At 43.0% G+C, this 21,162-nt stretch overlaps 1 protein-coding gene across 1 annotated transcript; it reads left to right on the top strand.

The window, feature by feature from the left end:
- The first annotated feature begins 10,011 nt into the window (after positions 1-10,011).
- Positions 10,012-19,615, top strand: LOC129831896 (C5a anaphylatoxin chemotactic receptor 1-like). Its single transcript, XM_055895452.1, has 2 exons — positions 10,012-10,303; positions 16,206-19,615. The coding sequence occupies exon 2, from the start codon at positions 16,218-16,220 to the stop codon at positions 17,271-17,273; it is 1,056 nt and encodes a 351-aa protein (XP_055751427.1). The 5' UTR covers positions 10,012-10,303; positions 16,206-16,217; the 3' UTR covers positions 17,274-19,615.
- Positions 19,616-21,162: the final 1,547 nt, after the last annotated feature.

The following is a 21,162-nucleotide window of genomic DNA, read 5'->3' as shown; positions in this document are numbered from 1 at the left end:
GTTGGCAGAGTTTACTCTATGACAAACCGTTCTCTCATTAAGAAGCTAAAATTACATTTAATCTTTTCACAAATAGTTTCATATTTAAACATTTAAATTGCACAACAATTCCATGTGAATCTGATAACAATAATGTGTAGACTTTCCAAGGTACAGTTTATGTCGTCCTATCATCAGTAATCATGTCTCAGAAGCCAACTGAACTGACATCATATTCATTAAGTCCGAACGCATATTTTCAACTGGTAGGATTACCGAAATATGGTTCCGTTTCCCATCTTTTGATGTCACCAGACTCTCTCTCAATGTTAACAAAGGGATCTTCAATAGTCACATCGGTAGAGTAGAGAGAGGAAAAAGGGGAAAGGTATTTATGAGGGTCATTAACCTCCCCGCTCAGGCCAACGTCATGACAGTACTTAGGGTTGTTGTCCTGTTGGAAGGTGAACCTTCGCCCCAGTCTGAGGTCCTGAGCGCTCTGGCACAGGTTTTCATCAAGGATCTCTCTGTACTTTACACTGTTCATCTTTTCCTCAATCCTGACTCAATCCTCCCAGTCCCTGCAGCTGAAAAACATCCCCACAGCATGATGCTGCCATCACCATGCTTCACCGTAGGGATGGTATTGGCCAGGTGATGAGGGGTGCCTGGTTTCCTCCAGACGTGATGCTTGGCATTCAGGCCAATGAGTTCAGTATTGGTTTCATCAGACCAGAAAATCTTGTTTCTCATGGTCTGAGAGTCCTTTAGGTGCCTTTTGGCAAACTCCAACCGGGCTGTGATGTGCCTTTTACTGAGGAGTGGCTTCCATCTGGCCACTACCATAAAGGCCTGATTGGTGGAGTGCTGCAGATATGGTTGTCCTTCTGGAAGGTTTCTCCCATCTTCACAGAGGAACTCTGGAGCTCTGTCAGAGGGACCATTGGGTTCTTGGTCACCTCTGTGAACAAGGCCCTTCTCTCCGATTGTTCAGTTCGGCCGGGTGGCCAGCTCTAGGAAGAGTCTTTGTGGTTCCAAACTTCTTCCATTTTTAAGAATGATGGAGGCCACTATGTTCTTGGGGACCTTCAATGCTGCAAAAAAATTTTGGTACCCTTCCCCAGATCTGTGCCTCGACACAATCCTGTCTCGGAGCTCGATGGACAATTCCTTCGACCTCATGGCTTGGTTTTTGCTCTGACATGCACTGTTAACTGTGAGACCTTAAATAGACGGGTGTGTGCCTTTCCAAATCATGTCCAATCAATTGAATTTATCACAGGTGGATTCTAATCAAGTAGAATGAAACATCTCAAGGATGATCTATGGAAACAGGATGCACCTGAGCTCAATTTCGAGTCTCATAGCAAAGGGTCTGAATACTTATGTAAATAAGTTTTAAATGTTTAATACATTTGCAAGAATTTCTAAAAACTTATTTTCACTTTGTCATTGTGGACTATTATGTGTAGATTGATGAGGAAAAATGTATTTAAATTATTTTAGAATAAGGCTGTAACTGTAACGATTCTCGTCCTCTTTGTTTGAGGAGTATGAAGGATCGGACCAATGTGCAGCGTTGTAAGTGTTCGTCATAATTTTAATAGAAAAACTGAACACTACACAAAATAACAAACGAGGAGAAAACGAAACAGATCTACGAGGTGAACAGACACTACACAGAAAATAATCACCCACAACGGAAAACAGGCTACCTAAGTATAGCTCCCAATCAGAGACAACGATAAACAGCTGCCTCTGATTGGGAACCACACCAGGCCAAACACAGAAATAGACAACCTAGGCATACAACATAGAATGCCCACCCACATCACACCCTGACCAAACAAAACATAGAAACATACAAAGCAATCTATGGTCAGGGCGTGACAGTAATGGAACAAAATGTGGAAGTGAAGGGGTCTGAATACTTTCCGAATGCACTGTAAGGGGATTAATACAGTTGTTTTCCAGCAACTGGGGTTTTACTCGGGTGAAACCCATGGGAAATGAAGAGGAAAAGTTTAAGTACACTGGGGTAGAGGAAGAAAAACGAACAAAAAAGGCTGTAAACTGCTGTTACATCGTGCTGACATGATTAAAATTATAGTAAACGGTACCTTTCATGTCGGAGTTTATATTTTAAGCTCATAGAAACGGTAACAAATTTGGAGGCACTGCTGAGATTTATTTTTATGTGAGCACCGGCCCAAATTCCTTGAACGGACAATGAGTGAGAGACATTGGGAGAGTAGCCAGCTAGCTAACGTTGCCGGGCTAACCACCGAACCGATTTTAGCTATCTTGCCATTGCCTGCATTGTCGTTGTTGCCACGTGAGTAGGACAATATGAGTCAAGAGGGAAACATTGGATGAAATCGAACAGAGTTTATGGACTTTAACTGAGGACAATTTATGGCACCTGTCTGTATATTGTGGAATAGGAGGTGTAGATGACTTTGAAGTAAAAGGAAAGAGCCATTGCGCATTGCGCCACAAACTGATTGAAGGTTACTTTGAGAAGAAGGAAGAAGGCTTCAACTAAAAGATTAAATCAAAGGAATATCGAACTCGGAGGACGCTGCGAAAAGTCTGCCTACATGTCCCAGTCAGTCGGCGCCAACGACGCAAGTGGACAGCGAACCCAGCGGAGAGACAGGAGCTGCGGCAGGACCAAAAGAGGGAGATGCTCCTCAGCCCAGCAGAGAGGTGGGCCCAGAGAGGTGGGCCCAGCTCCACACCACAGAGAGAGAGTGAAGTATGCCCAGTCATAAAGTCTTTAAAATCCATGGACAGATAGGAGATCAGAATCAGAAAGATAAGCTCAGCTTCAGCAGCCTAGAATATCAGATTGAAAATGGACTGAGAAAAGAATACAGTGAATTAGACATCATAGAAGCAGTAATCAGAGCTGCGAGCCCAGGGCTTACGATGAGGAGTTATCTGGAGGGATAAACAGACATGACACTCTACACACATTATGCAGAGAAGGATGCTACTGAACTGTATCACAAATTGACTAAGGCAACACATGAGCCGAGAGAGTCCGCTTTGGACTTCTTTGTCCCAGTCTTTGACCTGAGACATAAAGTGTTATCAGCCTCAGCTCGTTCCCAATCAGGACTGAAATATGGCACATAGTTAGTCACAAGCCATTGTTACTGGATTAACAACGATAATGTCAGGGCGGAGATGAGGGGCATCTCCAGAAAATTAACGCCAGTGATGAACTGTTGCTTGAGAAAATGCAAATTATCCAGGGCCAATAAAGTGAACGCATGCTAAAGGCTAGGATTTCACGTAAGTTCACACCCACACGAGTGAACGCAGTACAGAGTGAGGATAGCGGAGAGGAATGTGCACAGGCAGAGCCCCCACAGACCACAGTCCGAAATCAAAATAAATACAACCCCCTCCTGAGTAAAATTGATGTGAGCAATTAAGCAATCTAAGAAGTGACCTGGCAGGTAGCATCATTAGTACAGTCCGTGCAGGGCCAGAGTGACAGTTCAGTTAGGAATCAACCAACAGAAAACCAAGTACAACCAACAGAGAAAAAAGAAAATGCCAAAGTTAAGAGACTGGTCATCAGATTGGTCATCAGACTGGTCATCAGACTGGTCAACAGTGATTGCCATTGGGCTGTAGGATGTAGAATCAGGGGCAACGCACAGCCATCGGGAAACACCTGGGGGTCACAATCATGGAACAGGGAGTGACCTCAGATACATATATTTCCATCCAGTGTTGCTGCAGTGCAAAGGTAGAGAGAACATCAGAGTTGAAGTTGTGTTCAATGTGTCATAAAGCTGCCTATTGTTCCAAAGTGTGCCAACAGGACCATTGGAAACAGCACCAACCTACATGCAAAATGAAAGATCACTACTCACCTTGTCCCATGATACAGAGAGAGTTGGGGCCAACTACTCCAACTACCACAGGACATGGCAATGTAGCACAGATCATTGGGGAAAAAATGGCAAGTGTGGTGTTTTATGGAGGGCGTAAAGACGGAAACACCATGGGACACGGCTCAGGTATACATCATAAGTGAGGAATGGAGAAGACGGCATTTGCCACACACAAGTTAGACCACTGGCAGAAATTATGGGCAGCACTCAGAGTTCACAGAGGAATGCTTTCTTACAGCAGGCATTGTTATTCTAGGTGGACAAACAAAATGGATTCGTCCCTGAGAGGCCCCCTTCAATTATGAAATGGTGTTATTTGAACCGGACGTGAAAGTGATCTGGGGCCTGGACCTACAAAGTCAGGTCATGAAAACATCAAAACACCCATCTCGAAAAGTTGACATTGCAGTAGTGAATACTACCAAACATGACATTACCTTACCAAGACAAATAGTGCTAGGGACATTACAAAGAATGGTAGCGTGTAACCCTGTTCCTGTGCCCAGTGGAGAAAAGGTTACTGTAGCACAAGTTCATGACAGATCCCCACCGGAGCCTGTCACTGACACCAGTCATACAGAGTGGTGGGACCCACCTGTGGATGTACAGCACTTGAGCCAAGAACAACAAGAATTAGTCAAACACATTCCTCAGAAAGGAATCAGACATTTTTGCCAAAGATGACGTGGACATTGTGTGCATTGAAAATCTCAAAATAGAGATACCATTGACTGATAACATACCAGTGGCAAAGAGATACAATGGTGTGCCCCGCCCCTTGTATGCTGAGATGAAAAGCCACCTACAGGGGCTCCTGAACAAACACTTCATCAGGAAGTCAACTTGTGTTGACGGTGTACTGAAAAAGGATGGGAGTTTAAGACTTTGTGTTGATTACAGGGGATTGAACAAGAAGACTGTTCTGGACAGGCATCCCATACCCGTATACAGGAAATACTTGATGGTTTGGGAGGAAACTCATAGTTTACAGTTTTAGATCAAGGAAAGGCATACCACCAAGGCTTTGTGGGTGAGGAGTCCAGACAATACACTGCCTTCAGCACTCCTTGGGCCTTGTATGAATGGAACAGAATTCCATTTGGCTTATCAAACAGTCCCTCTGCCTTCCAACGAAGATTGGAGCAAAGTTTAGAGTGTGTAAGAGGTAGAATCTGTATACCATATTTGAATGATATGCTTATTTTTTGTCAGTCATTTGAACAACATGTGGAAGATGTCCGTCGGGTACTCAGGCAGCAAAATAAATGGGGTATTAAACTCAGGGCTGATAAGTGTGTCCTATTCAAGTATGAGGTCCGTTTTTTAGGAAACATAATTTCTGTTGAGGGTTACAGAATGGATGTTAAAGAAATTGTAGCAGGGCAAGAACTTGTTAACAGGCCACCAACAAACGTGAGAGAGCTGAGGAAACTACTGAGGTTAAGTACAGAACTTCTCACAACATGCAAAATGTCTATGACTTACTAGCAGCGAAGTCGGAGACCCCAGCATACGGGAATCGAAGGACCAAGGTAGCTATGCAGTCGGGACAGGCTCCGCCCCACCAGAAAGTTATATGGGAGGATGCTCACCAGAGAGCATTAGAACACTTGGTGAGTGTGTTGACTAATCCACCTATGCTTGCTTACCCAGATTTCAAGGACCCTTTTATTTTGCACGTTGAAGCCCACGAAGAGGGATTGAGAGGTGTTTTATACCAATGACAAAGTGGCAAACTCAGGGTCATTGGATATGGCTCCCGCACCCTGACACAAGCAGAAAGAAACTATCACCACTCGGGGAAACTGGAATTCTTGGCCTTCAAATGTGCAGTGACTGAGCGGTTCCGGGATTATCTCTTTTATGCTCCCTCTGTGACAGTGTACAGTGATAATAAATCCCCTTGACATTCAGTAATAGTCAAAAGTTTGGACACACATTCAAGGGTTTCTTTATTTTTACTATTTTCTACATTGTATAATAGTAGTGAAGACATCAAAACTATGAGATAACACATGTAATCATGTAGTAAGCAAAGGTGTTAAACAAATCAAAATATATTTGAGATTTGAGATTCTTCAAAATAGCCACCCTTTGCCTTAATGACAGCTTTGCAAACTCTTGGCATTCTCTCAACCAGCTTAACCTGGAATGCTTTTACAACGCTCTTGAAGGAGTTCCCACATATGCTGAGCACTTGTTGGCTGCTTTTCCTTCACTCTTACACAGCCTGGAGGTGTGTTGGGTCATTGTCCTGTTGAAAATCAGATGATAGTCCCAATAAGCGCAAACCAGATGGGATGGCGTATTGCTGCAGAATGTTGTGGTAGCCATGCTGGTTAAGTGTGCCTTGAATTCTAATTAAATCGCAGACAGTGTCACCAGCAAAGCACCCCCACACCATCACACCTCCTCCTCCATGCTTCACGGTGGGAACCACACATGCGGAGATCCTCCGTTCACCTACTCTGCTTCTCACAATGGCACGGTGGTTGGAACCAAAAATCTCACATTTAGAACCAAAGGACAGATTTACACCGGTCTAATGTCCATTGCTCGTGTTTCTTGGCCCAAGAAAGTATCTTTTTCTTATTGGTGTCCTTTAGTAGTGGTTTCTTTGCAGCAATTTGACCATGAAGGCCTGATTCACGCAGTCTCCTCTGAACAGTTGATGTTGAGAAGTGTCTGTGAAGCATTTATTTGGGCTGCAATCTAAAGGTCAGTTAACTCTAATGCAGCAGAGGTAACTCTGGTTCTTCCTTTCTTGTGGCAGTCCTCATGAGAGCCAGTTTCATCATAGCGCTTGATGGTTTTTGTGACTAAACTTGAAGAAACTTTTAAAGTTCTTGAAATGTTCCAGAATGACTGACCTTCATGTCTTCAAATAATGATGGACTGTTGTTTCTCTTTGCTTATTTGAGCTGTTCTTGCCATAATATGGACTTGGTCTTTTACCAAATAGGGCTATCTTCTGTATACCACCCCTACCTTGTCACAAAACAACTGATTGGCTCAAACGTGTTAAGGAAAGAAATTCCACAAGTTAACTTTTAAGAAGGCACGCCAAATGCATTCCAGATGACCACCTCATGAAGCTGGTTGAGAGAATGACAAGAGTGTGCAAAGCTGTCATCAAGGCAAAGGGTGGCTACTTTGAAGAATCTAAAATCTAAAATATATTTTGATTTGTTTAACACTTTTTGGTTACTACATGATTCCATACGTGTTATTTCATAGTTTTTATGTATTCACTATTATTCAAAAATTTATAAAATAGTAAAAATAAAGAAAAACCCTGAAATGAGTAGGTGTGTCCAAACTTTTTACTGGTTCTATATGTACTAACTACAGCAAGACTGAATGCCACCGGTCATCGCTGGGTGGCAGAGCTGTCTGAAGAATTGTCCTGGAAAGGTAAACAGTGACACAGAGCTTCTGTCTCATTCTCCTTTGTATGCTGAACATTACATGGAAGAATGCTCATAGAAACACTCACCTGAGACGGTAAAAGCTACACTCAATAATGTTCAGGCACAACAGTATGACTGTAACTTACTTGGATATCCACGGTCACGCTAAGGCCATCAGTGCAAGAGGAGCTGTCAAGGTGGGGGGAACAGTTACAGACCGACTGTCTCCACACAATATCATGCATGCTCAGTTAAAGGATGCAGCTGTATGGAGAATCTTGGAACTGAAAAAGCGAAGGACTAATCCAAAAGTAACAGAATGTCAACAAGAGTCATGCCAAGTTAAACAGTGCTGCAAGAGTGCAACAGGCTCCATGTCTCACCAGAGGGATTATTACAAAGGAAAATAGCAAAAAGGACACAAGTTGTGGTCCCAAGTCAGTACAGAACACTAATTTACAAGTACTTCACACTGAAATGTCCCATCTAGGAACAGAAAGAGTGGTGAACTTAGCGCAAGAACACTTTTATTGGCCGCGCATGCAACATGACATTGAACACTTTATCACTAAAGTGTGTATGTGTATCAAACAAAAGAAACCCAGTGTAATAACTAGGGCCCCAATGTAACTTGTACGGGATACAGCTCCTTTGAGATTATTTCATTTGACTGTGCATTTGGAGAAAAGCAGAGGGGGCTAAGAGTACATTTTAGTTATTTTAGATAACTTTACAAAATTTGCACAAGCCTACCTCACCAAAAACAAGTCAGGGATAACTGCAGCAAAAAAGCTTTGAGGATTTTTTCCCAAAGTTTAGCTGTGTAAAGAATCCATCAATCAGGGAAGATAGTTTGAAAATCAAAACCTTCCAGAACTGTACGGGCCACTTCCAGAACCGCTCCTTATCATCCACAGGAGAATCTGGTGGAGATATTTAACCGTACACTATTGTCAATGTTGGACACACTAGATGAAGAGAAAAAGGCCAACTGAGGTGATTACCTAAACAAGGTCATTCATGCATATAATTGTACCACCAGTGATGCTACTGGGTTCTCACTGTATTTCCTGCCTTTTGGTAGGGCTCTACTGTTACCTATTGACCTTGTCTTTGGGTTACAGATAAAAGAACAGGAAAAATCATACTAGGATTATGCTAAGTAGTGGCAGCAACAGATGGCAGAAGCCTATGACATCGCCATAAGAAACATGGAGTTATCAACAGCAAAGGGAAAAGCCTACTACGATCGGAAGAAAATTAGTTTGGTTCTGATCTCAGGGGGTCGTGTTCTGGTGCATGTCATAACGTGTGGGACCGGGAAAGCTAAGCACACTGGGAGGACCAAATACACGTGGTGGTAACCAGGAAAGGTGATGACAGCCCTGTCTATGAGGTCAAACCCGAGAGGGGTACAGGCAGGGCCCGGTTTCTGCATCACAATATACTCATGTCATTGATGAAGGAATTTGTTTCCTATATGTTCATTAACCAATTTAATTATACAAAGCAAACACTCTGTCCGTTTCTAAGAATATGTAAGATCCTTACTTGCATAAAATAGACCCGTGTCCAAATTAATCAATAGTGTTTATTCTCGAGAGATCTCTGACGTGCATATACAAAACCGTTATTTTTATCCCTTCTATTACTAACGCACATACATACACACTAATCTGGATTATCTCCTGAAGCCTTTTACCAGTTTATTACCCCTTAGCTGACAGTTCCACCCCCCTCCCCCCAGATACGGAAAACCTGGAGGGGTCTCTCCCTGTCTTCTCTTATCTTCACAAAGTTATAGCTTAGTGGTTCAACCATAGGTTAATGATCCCTTCGATTTCGTTAGGCACACACACAGATATTCCTTTCTACCCCCCTACATGCTACCTAACAAATAATCCTAATGGTTAAGTTTCTGGGTAGAATTATTTAATCATTTATCTTACCCTTGATAAAATATTCATCAAACAGTCATGTAATTACCTTCCATTTGAGGAACCAGTTCAAGCACCGAGTAGAGGTCTGTGGAAAAAGGAACCACCCCAGCATAGAGGTCTGTGGAAAAAGTGTCGTGGAAATTCGAATCATTGTTTATTGTCAGCGCGCTGGAGAGGTTCCAACCAACTCAATGCACCATAGTACACATGTCAATCAGGAGCTCTCCCTGGGCAGTCCCAGCAGTTGTCTTATATACGGCTATACACAGACAAGTTATATTTGCATGATTTAGCATAATTAATGAATCATTAACGTTCTGTTTCATGTGACAGACCAATACTTGTTCATAACATGTGACAGACCAATATCTCACGAGGCTTCTTCTCTCTAAGCTGAGACCTTGAAACTGAGATATCTTTTCTTCTTTCTCAAAACAAGGTCTGGGCTTACTGCCAAATTGCAGCTACTGAGATTGAGGATTTGTACAGTCAGCGACTTGCATGAACACCGAAATGTGTCTATACAACAGCACATGAATAGAACACAGCAATTAGTTATCAGAAAAGCAAACAAAAAATCCTTTACAATAGGAACCTCCCCAGCATAGAGGTCTGTGGAGAAAGGAACCACCCCAGCATAGAGGTCTGTGGAGAAAGGAACCACCCCAGCATAGAGGTCTGTGGAGAAAGGAACCACCCCAGCATAGAGGTCTGTGGAGAAAGGAACCACCCCAGCATAGAGGTCTGTGGATAAAAGAACCACCCCAGCATAGAGGTTGCGTCTTTGCCCATATAGGTAGACTGGGCATGTTTATATAGTTATATGGGTGTTAGTCCAGTTCTCAGGTGTTCTCATGACCAGTACTATGTCATTTGTGTTTGTATCTCTCCCTGTATATTTGGCAATGCGTTTTTACAATTCCTGATCATAAGGAGGTGAGGTCATGATTGGGTGAGGTGTCTGTGGACAGAAATTGTGCTAAAGAAGAACAGTTCCTATTTTTTCTGGTTGTGTGTGGAGTCATCAACAAGAGGACGTCGAGCCATAAATCTGAAATCTAAGGTAAAGTACAACCTTAATTGTAACCTTAATTTTACTGTGTTCGGTGATTGATTATCTGATTGAAATTATTTCATTTTAGAGGTATTTTGCACTTGAATTACTTAAATGTCATGTAAAATGCTGACTGGTCTTGTATCACTTTATAAAGTGTGTTTGTGTTATTCTTCAATTTCAAATCCTGTTGAACCCTGTCACAACTAAGCCATTCCAGCATTAATGAAATGTTAATTTCCTATGGTTATTTACTTTGGTCTTGATATGGACAATTACGGATTGAATCTAAAAAAAACTGTGAATAAACGATAGCAACTAGCAAGTCATCATAATAGTATGTAATGGTAAAAGGGGGGATACCTAGTCAGTTGTACAACTGAATGCCTTCAACTGAAATGTGTCTTATGCATTTAACCCAACCAAGATCATGCTTTCAATGCTTTAACAATTATACCATTCCATTCAGGGATTCTTGAAAGTCAGGACAATACTTGTCTGGCAGTGAAACTTTATAGTTGAAAAAAGAAGAAGATTTTGTTGCATTATTTGAGCTTATTTTTAAAGGTCTGTGGAGAAAGGAACCACGCCAGCATTTTTAAAGGGGAAGATTTGCTTCAGGAAATTCCAAAATATTTTCAATATTATTCATTTCCATATGCCCAGAAATGCCATTATCCGGAGCAAAGGATCCTAATTCCAAACTCTGCTGAGAGTAGATATTGCAGATCGATTGTAGATATTGCAGATAGATTGTAGCTTCTATCAATGTAATTGTCTGCATCACTTCCAATCTCCCATATATATTTTTGCAAATACATACAGTACATACACACATGCATATCTCCCCTAAAAATGTGCATTAATTCAAACGAACTGAAGAGGGATCTTATGTCATTTCTTGCCCTCTGACTTCAAATGATATTTCTCTCAAAACTGATTCCTAACAAATGTGTCGGGAGATTGTGGCTCTATTTAATACAGAAGTTCAGTGTTTCAACTTGATTGAAATTTAAAGGCAATGTTCCCACTTTAGCAGAGACTGCATTCACGGTAAACGCTGCATACAGTATGTCGGCTAAAACAGAAATTACCTTCATTTCTAGCGTGCAAGCTGTTACGCTTCAACGAGACAGATTGAACAGAGCCGTTGGTTACCTCCGTCAGATTAGTCTGAAATCCTAAATGAATCAGGAATGAGCCGGGTCAGCTCCACCATAATACCCTTCATGTCCTCATTACATGTAGTGTAACAAGGTGGCCAGTAAAGTGCTCTACTTTTGATAGAATTAAACAAACAATATTGAAATCACCATGGTCTGTGACGTGGTGAGGTTGTACCCAGGTGCAGAAAAGACAAGAGAGAAGGAATCAGTGGTTAAGGAAATATATAATACTTTACTGAGAAATGGTAGCCACAGGATCACAGTACACTGGGGGGGACAAACACTAAGTCTCAAACTCACTCAGGGGACGAACGCACGCGCACACACACACACACACGCACACGCACACGCATGGCTGCGCCCCTGCCCAGGCAAGTGAAATACATAGATTAGGGCCACGAGAACTGCTGAAAGATAATTTAATGTTCATTTCTCTACCATAAGCCAATTCCAACGTTGTTTTAGAGAATTTGGTAGTACGTCCAACCGGCCTCACAACCGTAGACCATGTGTATGGCGTTGTGTCGGCGAGAGGGTTGCTGATGTCAACGTTGTGAACAGAGGTATGGGCAGGAATAATGAACACAATTGCGGACAATTCCCAGTCATGTGAAATCCATAGATTAGGGGCTAATTTATTTATTTCAATAGACTGTATTCCTCATATGAACTATAACTCAATCAAATCAATGAAATGGTTTCATTTTGCATTTATATTTTTGTTCAGTATAGATTAAGATAGGAATGAATTTTGGTTCAAATATGTTTATTTTAAATATATATTTTCATCGAACTTATGTTAACTCCGTCAGACAGCTTAAAACCTCTACGGACCCACCATCCCGGATCCGGGATCATCCTCATCAGAAACGCTGACTAGCATAGCCTAGCCTAGCGCCACAGGGATGTCATATAATATAATTTCATGAAAACACAAGTCCAATACAGCAAATAAAAGATAAACATCTTGTGAATCCAGCCAACATATCCGCTTTTTAAAATGTTTTACAGCGAAAACACAACATATATTTATGTTAGCTCACCACAATAACCCAAAACACAACGCCATTTTTTCACCGCAAAGATAGCTTTCACAAAACCCACAAATAGAGATAAAATTAATCACTAACCTTTGAACGACTTCATCAGATGACAGTCTTATGACATCATGTTATACAATACATTTATGTTTCGTTCGAAAATGTGCATATTTATAGCTACAAATCGGGGTTTTACATTGCAGCCATGGTCACAAATGGCACCAAAATGTCCGGAGAAATTTTAGACAGCCACGTAATCTAACAGGAAAAACTCATCATAAACTTTGCTGAAAAATACACGTTGCACATATAATTAAAGATACACTGGTTCTTAATGCAACCGCTGTGTTAGATTTAAAAAAATAACTTTAGTACAAAGTACAGCATGCAATAATCTGAGACAGCGCTCAGCCATTCTCCGCCATGTTGGATTCCAAAGAGTCCACAAAAATACGAAATAACATCATAAATATTCCCTTACCTTTGATGGGGCGGCAGGGTAGCCTAGTGGTTAGAGCGTTGGGCTAGTAACCGAAAGGTTGCAAGTTCAAATCCCCGAGCTGACAAGGTACAAATCTGTCGTTCTGCCCCTGAACAAGGCAGTTAACCCACTGTTCCTAGGCCGTCATTGAAAATAAGAGTTTGTTCTTAACTGACTTGCCTAGTTAAATAAAAAAAATAAAAAAGGTAAAATGTAAGTCGCTCTGGATAAGAGCGTTAGCGAAATGACTTAAAAAAAAAATGAAAAAAAAAAGAACTTTCATCAGAATGCAGTGCCAGGAATCCTAGTTCCACAATAAATTGTTGTTTTGTTTTAGAATGTCCATTTCTTCTGTCGAATTAGCAACTTTGGCTAGCATGGTGGAGCTCACGTGTCCATGAAGATTTTACGCATGAAAAATTCAAAAAGTCACAATAAAAGTCGAATAAACTGATCAAACTCAGTTGAGAATCCATCTTTAGGATGTTTTTCACAAATATATCCAATAACATCCCAGACGGAGCATTTCTTCGTGTCTAACGCATTGCAGGCAATGATATGACAAACCTAAGTGCGTAGCCGAATACTGCCAATATGGCTGACCTGTCACTCCAAAGGCTCTCATTCGGTCCCAGGGAAGGCTAGACACTTCATTCCACATTCTACTGCCTGTTGACATCTAGTGGAAGGCGTATGAAGTGCATACAGATCCATAAATACAAGGCAATTGAATAGGTGATGCCTTTCACAGAGACCCATTTCAGAATTTTCACTTCCTGTTTGGAAGTTTGCCTGCAAAATGAGTTCTGTTTTACTCACAGATATAATTCAAACATTTTTAGAAACTTCAGAGAGTTTTCTATCCAATAGTAATAATCATATGCATATCATATGATCTATTACAGAGTACGAGGCCGTTTAAATTGGGCACAAGTGAAAAGGGCGCCCCCTATTTCCAAGAGGTTTTAAAAGGAATTACATTTTTACATTTAAATCAAATCAAATCAAATGTATTTATATAGCCCTTCTTACATCAGCTGATATCTCAAAGTGCTGTACAGAAACCCAGCCGAAAACCCCAAACAGCAAGCAATGCAGGTGTAGAAGCACGATGGCTAGGAAAAACTCCCTAGAAAGGCCAAAACCTAGGAAGAAACCTAGAGAGGAACTAGGTTATGAGGGGTGGCCAGTCCTCTTCTGGCTGTGCCGGGTGGAGATTATAACAGAACATGGCCAAGATGTTCAACTGTTCATAAATTACCAGCATGGTCAAATAGTAATAATCACAGTAGTTGTCGAGGGTGCAGCAAGTCAGCATCTCAGGAGTAAATGTCAGTTGGCTTTTCATAGCCGATCATTAAGAGTATCTCTATCGCTCCTGCGGTCTCTAGAGAGTTGAAAACAGCAGGTCTGGGACAGGTAGCACATCCGGTGAACAGGTCAGGGTTCCATAGCCGCAGGCAGAACAGTTGAAACTGGAGCAGCAGCACGGCCAGGTGGACTGGGGACAGCAAGGAGTCGTCATGCCAGGTAGTCCTGGGGCATGGTCCTAGGGCTCAGGTCCTCCGAGAGAGAAAGAAAGAGAGAATTAGAGAGAGCATACTTAAATTCACACAGGACACCGGATAAGACAGGAGAAGTACTCCAGATATAACAAACTGACCCTAGCCCCCCGACACATAAACTACTGCAGCATAAATACTGGAGGCTGAGACAGGAGGGGTCAGGAGACACTGTGGCCCCATCCGATGATACCCCCGGACAAAGCCAAACAGGAAGGATATAACCCCACCCACTTTGCCAAAGCACAGCCCCCACACCACTAGAGGGATATCTTCAACCACCAACTTACTATCCTGAGACAAGGCCGAGTATAGCCCACAAAGATCTCCGCCACAGCACAACCCAGGGGGGGGGGCGCCAACCCAGACAGGAAGATCACGTCAGTGACTCAACCCACTCAAGTGACACACCCCTCCTAGGGACGGCATGAAAGAGCACCAGTAAGCCAGTGACTCAGCCCCTGTAATAGGGTTAGAGGCAGAGAATCCCAGTGGAGAGAGGGGAATCGGCCAGGCAGAGACAGCAAGGGCGGTTCGTTGCTCCAGAGCCTTTCCGTTCACCTTCACACTCCTGAGCCAGACTACACTCAATCATATGACCCACTGAAGAGATGAGTCTTCAGTAAAGACTTAAAAGTTGAGACCGAGTCTGCGTCTCTCACATGGGTAGGCAGACCATTCCATAAAAATGGAGATATATAGGAGAAAGCCCTGCCTCCAGCTGTTTGCTTAGAAATTCTAGGGACAATTAGGAGGCCTGCGTCTTGTGACCGTAGCGTACGTGTAGGTATGTACGGCAGGACCAAATCGGAAAGATAGGTAGGAGCAAGCCCGTGTAATGCTTTGTAGGTTAGCAGTAAAACCTTGAAATCAGCCCTTGCCTTAACAGGAAGCCAGTGTAGGGAGGCTAGCACTGGAGTAATATGATCACATTTTTTGGTTCTAGTCAGGATTCTAGCAGCCGTATTTAGCACTAACTGAAGTTTATTTAGTGATTTAACTGGGTAGGCGGAAAGTAGAGCATTGCAGTAATCTAACCTAGAAGTAACAAAAGCATGGATATATTTTTCTGCATCATTTTTGGACAGAAATATATTGTCCAACAACATGATTTTGCTCTGTCATTATGAGTTATTGTGTGCAGATTGATGAGAAAAATATAGATTTAATCAATTTTGGAATAAGGATGTATAGTAACAAAATGTGGAAAAAGTCAAGGGGTCTGAATACATTCCGAATGCACTGTATGTTGCAGAACAGTGAATAAATATTTTTTCTGAATATTGACAAACCACTGATGAAGGTGATCCTTGAAACAGACATATTTGTACCTCTAAAAATAAAAGTTAAGTACAATTATTTGTAAAGTATAGAAGATTGTTAAATTGAAAATCCCCAGTAAAAACAGGTCTTTCAGCACTCTGACGGAGATAACATTAGACGAAATTATGTTTTATGGAGTTGACAAAAATGAATTATTCTTCATCATTCAAGTGATATACAAAGTAGAAATTTTGTTTTCCCTCAGTTGCTTTATGATTCCAAAGCCTAATTTTAAAAAGTTAGAGATTGTCCCGTCTTTCAAGAATACCTGTATTATTGTATTCATACAATGCTATTATAGGAACTATCATACTACTGTCTTTCCCTTCCCCTCAACAGTCATCTCCAAGCATGGATGATTGGAGCTTAATGTTCACTGATGAGGAGTTGAGCCTCCTGAACTTCACTGAATTGGAATTTGTCAAGCCTGAGGACCTTGGTCCTGTGCTGGGGCCCCGTCACCTGTCCGCCCTGGTGTTCTATAGCTTGGTCTTCCTGCTGGGGGTCCCGGGCAACGCTCTGGTGGTGTGGGTGACGGGCTTCCGCATGCGGCGCTCAGTCACCTCTCTGTGGTTCCTCAACCTGGCCCTGGCTGACCTGCTGTGCTGCCTGTCCCTGCCGCTCCTCATGGTGCCCTTGGCCATGGACCAGCACTGGCCCTTTGGCCCCGTGGCCTGCAAGCTGCTCAAGGGACTCATTTACCTGGTCATGTATTGTAGCGTGCTGCTGCTAGTACTTATCAGCCTGGACCGCTGGCTGCTGGTCAGCTTGCCCGTATGGTGCCAGAACTGGAGGAGGCCTCGCAAGGCCACCTGGGTATGTATCGGGTTGTGGCTCCTGGCCCTGCTGGGCAGCATCCCCCAGTTTGTCTATGTGAAGGAGGTCCAGCTAAGCACCAGTAAATCAGAGTGCCTGGGATCTCACACTATAGTTAGCGGCTGGACTATCACTACGGTACGCTTCCTGGTGGGTTTTGTGATGCCATTCATCACCATCGTGGCGTGTCATTGGGTTGTGTATAGCAGGGCCGGGCGGGGGTCTGGGGTGGGGTCTGGGAGGGTGAGTGAGGTGCGCTCCAGACGCACCTTGAGGGTCATTTTTGCTGTGTTGCTGAGCTTCTTCCTGTGCTGGGTTCCACTGCACATATTGGATTTCCTGATCCTATTGACCCCCCGGCACTCATCGCACAGCGCCAACGTACAGCTGGCCCACACCCTGGCCCTCTGTCTTGCCTACTGTAACAGCTGCCTCAACCCTCTGATCTATGTGTGTCTGGGACGAGGCTTTAAGCAGAGCATCAATCGTTCCCTGCGCAGTATGTTTAACTTCGCCACCGAGGAGCCGCTACCCAGAAAGAGCATGTCCAGGAGCACATCAGAAAAAACCCAGGAGATGAATATTATGTAAAGTTCTCTCTCTGTGTGTGTGTGTGTGTGTGTGTGTGTGTGTGTGTGTGTGTGTGTGTGTGTGTGTGTGTGTGTGTGTGTGTGTGTGTAAACCATGAGAACCTGCTGAGTCAGAGTGTTTTGTGACATTAAAAAGTGCTGAGAGACGTGATTCGAATCCAATGTTGTGCAACAGAACAGGAACTTCTGCCCTCTCTGTAATATGTTTCCGCCAGCAATCACACTTGTGCAATTAGATTTGGCTTTATCTGTATTTAAGAGCTCTATTCAATCAGATCCGCTTTAGCTGACATCCCCAAAGAGGTTGTTTTGGCGGTGTGAGAGGTGGAACTGCGTTAGAGCTGTCAAATCCACAAGCGGATCCTGGCATTGCAGTATACCTGAAGCGGACATTGCCATTTGCTACATAGTCGCACGAACAGAAATCCCATGCAGTGGAATGTGAGACAGTGGAATGTGAGATATAATCTATACCTCAATTAGGCTGATAGAAATCCTCATTATTTTGTTTAATGATTTTCAACTTGACTGTATGGCTTCATGACAATGATCAAGAGCAGCTGCTCACCGATTGGATAGCTCTAATGTATTTACACCTCCAAAATATCAGCTATGTGAGTTTTTGTTAACGCTTGATCTGATTGAATCTAGACTGTTGCGGGTTACCCTGGGGGTCGGGTGTGGGGCCACACCAGTGCCATGATTACTGTATATATGTGATAACCTTTGTATGCTTGCAATGCGCAATGATGGAAAGTACTGGGTAAATGGAGATATACTGCTTTAGTTCTCAGGCTGTGAATTGTCTGCACCTGCTGATAGTCACACAGGCTCAAGGCCGAGATAGTAGAGTGAGAAACCACAGTCTGCTCCTGCTGATAGTCACACAGGCTCAAGGCCGAGATAGTAGAGTGAGAAACCACAGTCTAGACATGTTTTTCTCATCTTAGATACTTTGTATCTAATCCAATGCAACAATGTTAACTTCTTAGTGATCCCTTCGCGCGCCAATCCCGTTAACGGGATTGATTTGACAACAACCAGTGAAATAGCAGCGAGCCAAATTCCAAAACAGAAATACTCATAATAATAATTCATAAATCATACAAGTGTTATACATTGGTTTAAATATGAACTTCTTGTTAATCCAGTCAGTGTCATATTTCGAAAAGGCTTTACGGCAAAAGCCAACCATGCGATTATCTGAGGACAGCGCCCAGCATACCAACACATGAAAATCATATTTCAACCCGCCAGGCGCGACACAAAAGTCATAAATAACGATATAATTCATGCCTTACCTTTGAAGATCTTCTTCTGTTGCCACTCCAATATGTCCATTAAACATCACAAATGGTCCTTTTGTTCGATAAATTCTGTCTTTATATCCCCAAAATGTCCATTTATTTGGCACGTTTGATTCAGAAAATACACCGGTTCCAAACCTCGCAACATGACTACAAAATATCTAATAAGTTACCTGTAAACTTGATCCAAGTATTTCAAACAACTTTCCTAATACAAATTTAGGTATTTTTAAACGTCAACAATCGATCAAATTTAAGACGGAATAAACCGTGTTCAATAGCGGATAAAATGAAAGTGGAGCGAGCTTTCAGGTCGCGTGCCCCAAACACAACAGGACACTTGGCTCGACTCCCAGAAAGGAAATGGCTACTTCTTCATTTCTCAAAGGAAAAACATCAACCAATTTCTAAAGAGTGTTGACATCTAGTGGAAGCCATAAGAACTGCAACCAGGTCCCTCATAAATCTAGTTCCCCATAGAAAACAATTGAAAAGAGAGTGACCTCAAAAATAATTATTCCTGGATGGTTTGTCTTCGGGGTTTCGCCTGCCAAATAAGTTTTGTTATAGTCACAGGCATAATTTTAACAGTTTTAGAAACTTTAGAGTGTTTTCTATCCAAATCTACTCATTATATGAGTGTTGTCCCCTGTTTCGCCACACAGATCTTTACTATGGACTACTGAGGTACTCTGTATGTGAATCTCTGCCTGCAATTGCATTGTATTACTAAAGAGTTTTATACCAAGGTTCCTGTGTCTGTGTCATCTATCTGGAAGACTGATTGTTGAAGGAAACTTACATCACCCCATGCAAAGGACCACCCAACAAGATCTTAGTTTAGATTTTAGTTCATTGTCATAGATGTCATTTTGACAAATATGTCATGTTTCAGCCCTTAGATAATAACAACAACTCTTAATGAGCACACCACAACATGAATTGTGTCCTCCAAAAAATATAAGAAATGAAATAAATAATGCTGATCTTGTAAATACATGTCTTTGTGTTGAAATAAAAGTTTGCATGAAATCAAGTTGCTCTTTAAAATGCTTTTTTGGTGTCTTATTATCCCATCATCCCACAACCAAGTCTTCTTCCTCTCCACCACTACTGTGTTAAACTTTCTTTCAGATATCATCTGTGGAGTGTTGGGGTGGCTGGAGTCTTTGGCAATTTGTACGGCCTTCCTCTGTCACCGCCTGTTATAGAGGTCCTGAATGGCAGGAAGCTTGGCCCCAGTGATGTAGTGGGCCTTACACACTACCCTCTGTAGGCAGAGCAGTTGCCATACCAGGCGGTGATGCAACCAGTCAGGATGCTCTCGATGGTGCAGCTGTATAACTTTTTGAGGATCAGAGGACCCATGCCAAATCTTTTCAGTCTCCTGAGGGGGAATAGGCATTGTCATGCCCTCTTCACGACTGTCTTGGTGTGTTTGGACCATTATAGTTTGTTGGTGACAACATAGAAGCTCTCAACCTGCTCTACTACAGCCCCGTTGATGAGAATGGGGGCGTACCTGGCCCTCCTTTTCCTGTAGTCCATGATCATCTCCTTTGACCTGATTATGTCGAGGGAGAGGTTGTTATCCTGGCACCACACTGCCAGGTCTCTGACCTCCCTATAGGCTGTCTCATCGTTGTAGGTGATCAGGCTTACCACTGTTATGTCGTCGGCAAAAACGTGAGGATGGTGTTGGAGTCGTGCTTGACCACACAGTCATGGGTGAACAGGGAGTACAGGAGGGGACTAAGCATGCACCCCTGAGGGGCCCCTGTGTTGAGGATAAAAGTGGCAGATGTGTTGTTACCTACCCTTACCACCTGGGTGCGGCCCGTCAGGAAGTCCAGGATCCTGTTGCAGAGTGAGGTGTTTAGTCCCAGGGTCCTTAGCTTATTGATGAGCTTTGAGGGCACTATGGTGTTGAATGCTGAGCTGTAGTCAATTAACAGCATTCTCACATAAGTGTTCCTTTTGTCCAGTTGGCTGAGGCTACTACCCCTGTAGGGGATGTTGCTGCTCCTCTAAGCCCAGTGTTGTCTGAGGGCGAGGCTAACAGCCACAATGCCCCGTTTTGATCCACTCTCCCCGCAGTCAACCGGTGATGCCAGGAGGGATGTCCGTTCCATACAGTTCCAACTGGAGGCGGAAGAGAGAGCCCAAATTAGGCGAGATACTCTCCAGTTGGAGATGTGTAAAATTGAGGCAAAAAAAGAACGGGAACAGCGGCAGTTAGACTTGGAGGAAAGGCGAGAACAGCGGCAGATGGAGTTAAAAATGCGCCAGATGGAACTGGAGGCAGAGACAGCGAGGCTCGCCTTCGTTCCTGATGTGACTGTTAGTGAGGCGTCCTCACCAGCTGTATGGCGAATGCGTAGTCTGTGGACCTGTTGGGGCGGTATGCAAACTGAAGTGTGTCTAGGGTGGCCGGTAAGGTGGAGGTGATATGATCCTTGACTAGTCTTTCGAAGCACTTCATAATGACAGAAGTGAGTGCTACAGGGAGGTAGTCATTTAGCTCAGTTATCTTTGCCTTTTTGGGTACTGGAAAAATGGTAGCCATCTTGAAGCATAATGGGG

Source organism: Salvelinus fontinalis, chromosome 33, assembly GCF_029448725.1.
Source record: "Salvelinus fontinalis isolate EN_2023a chromosome 33, ASM2944872v1, whole genome shotgun sequence".
Lineage (NCBI taxonomy): Eukaryota > Metazoa > Chordata > Actinopteri > Salmoniformes > Salmonidae > Salvelinus > Salvelinus fontinalis.
The sequence above is the reverse complement of the archived record's forward strand: the minus strand, read 5'-3'. Positions and strand labels throughout refer to the sequence as shown.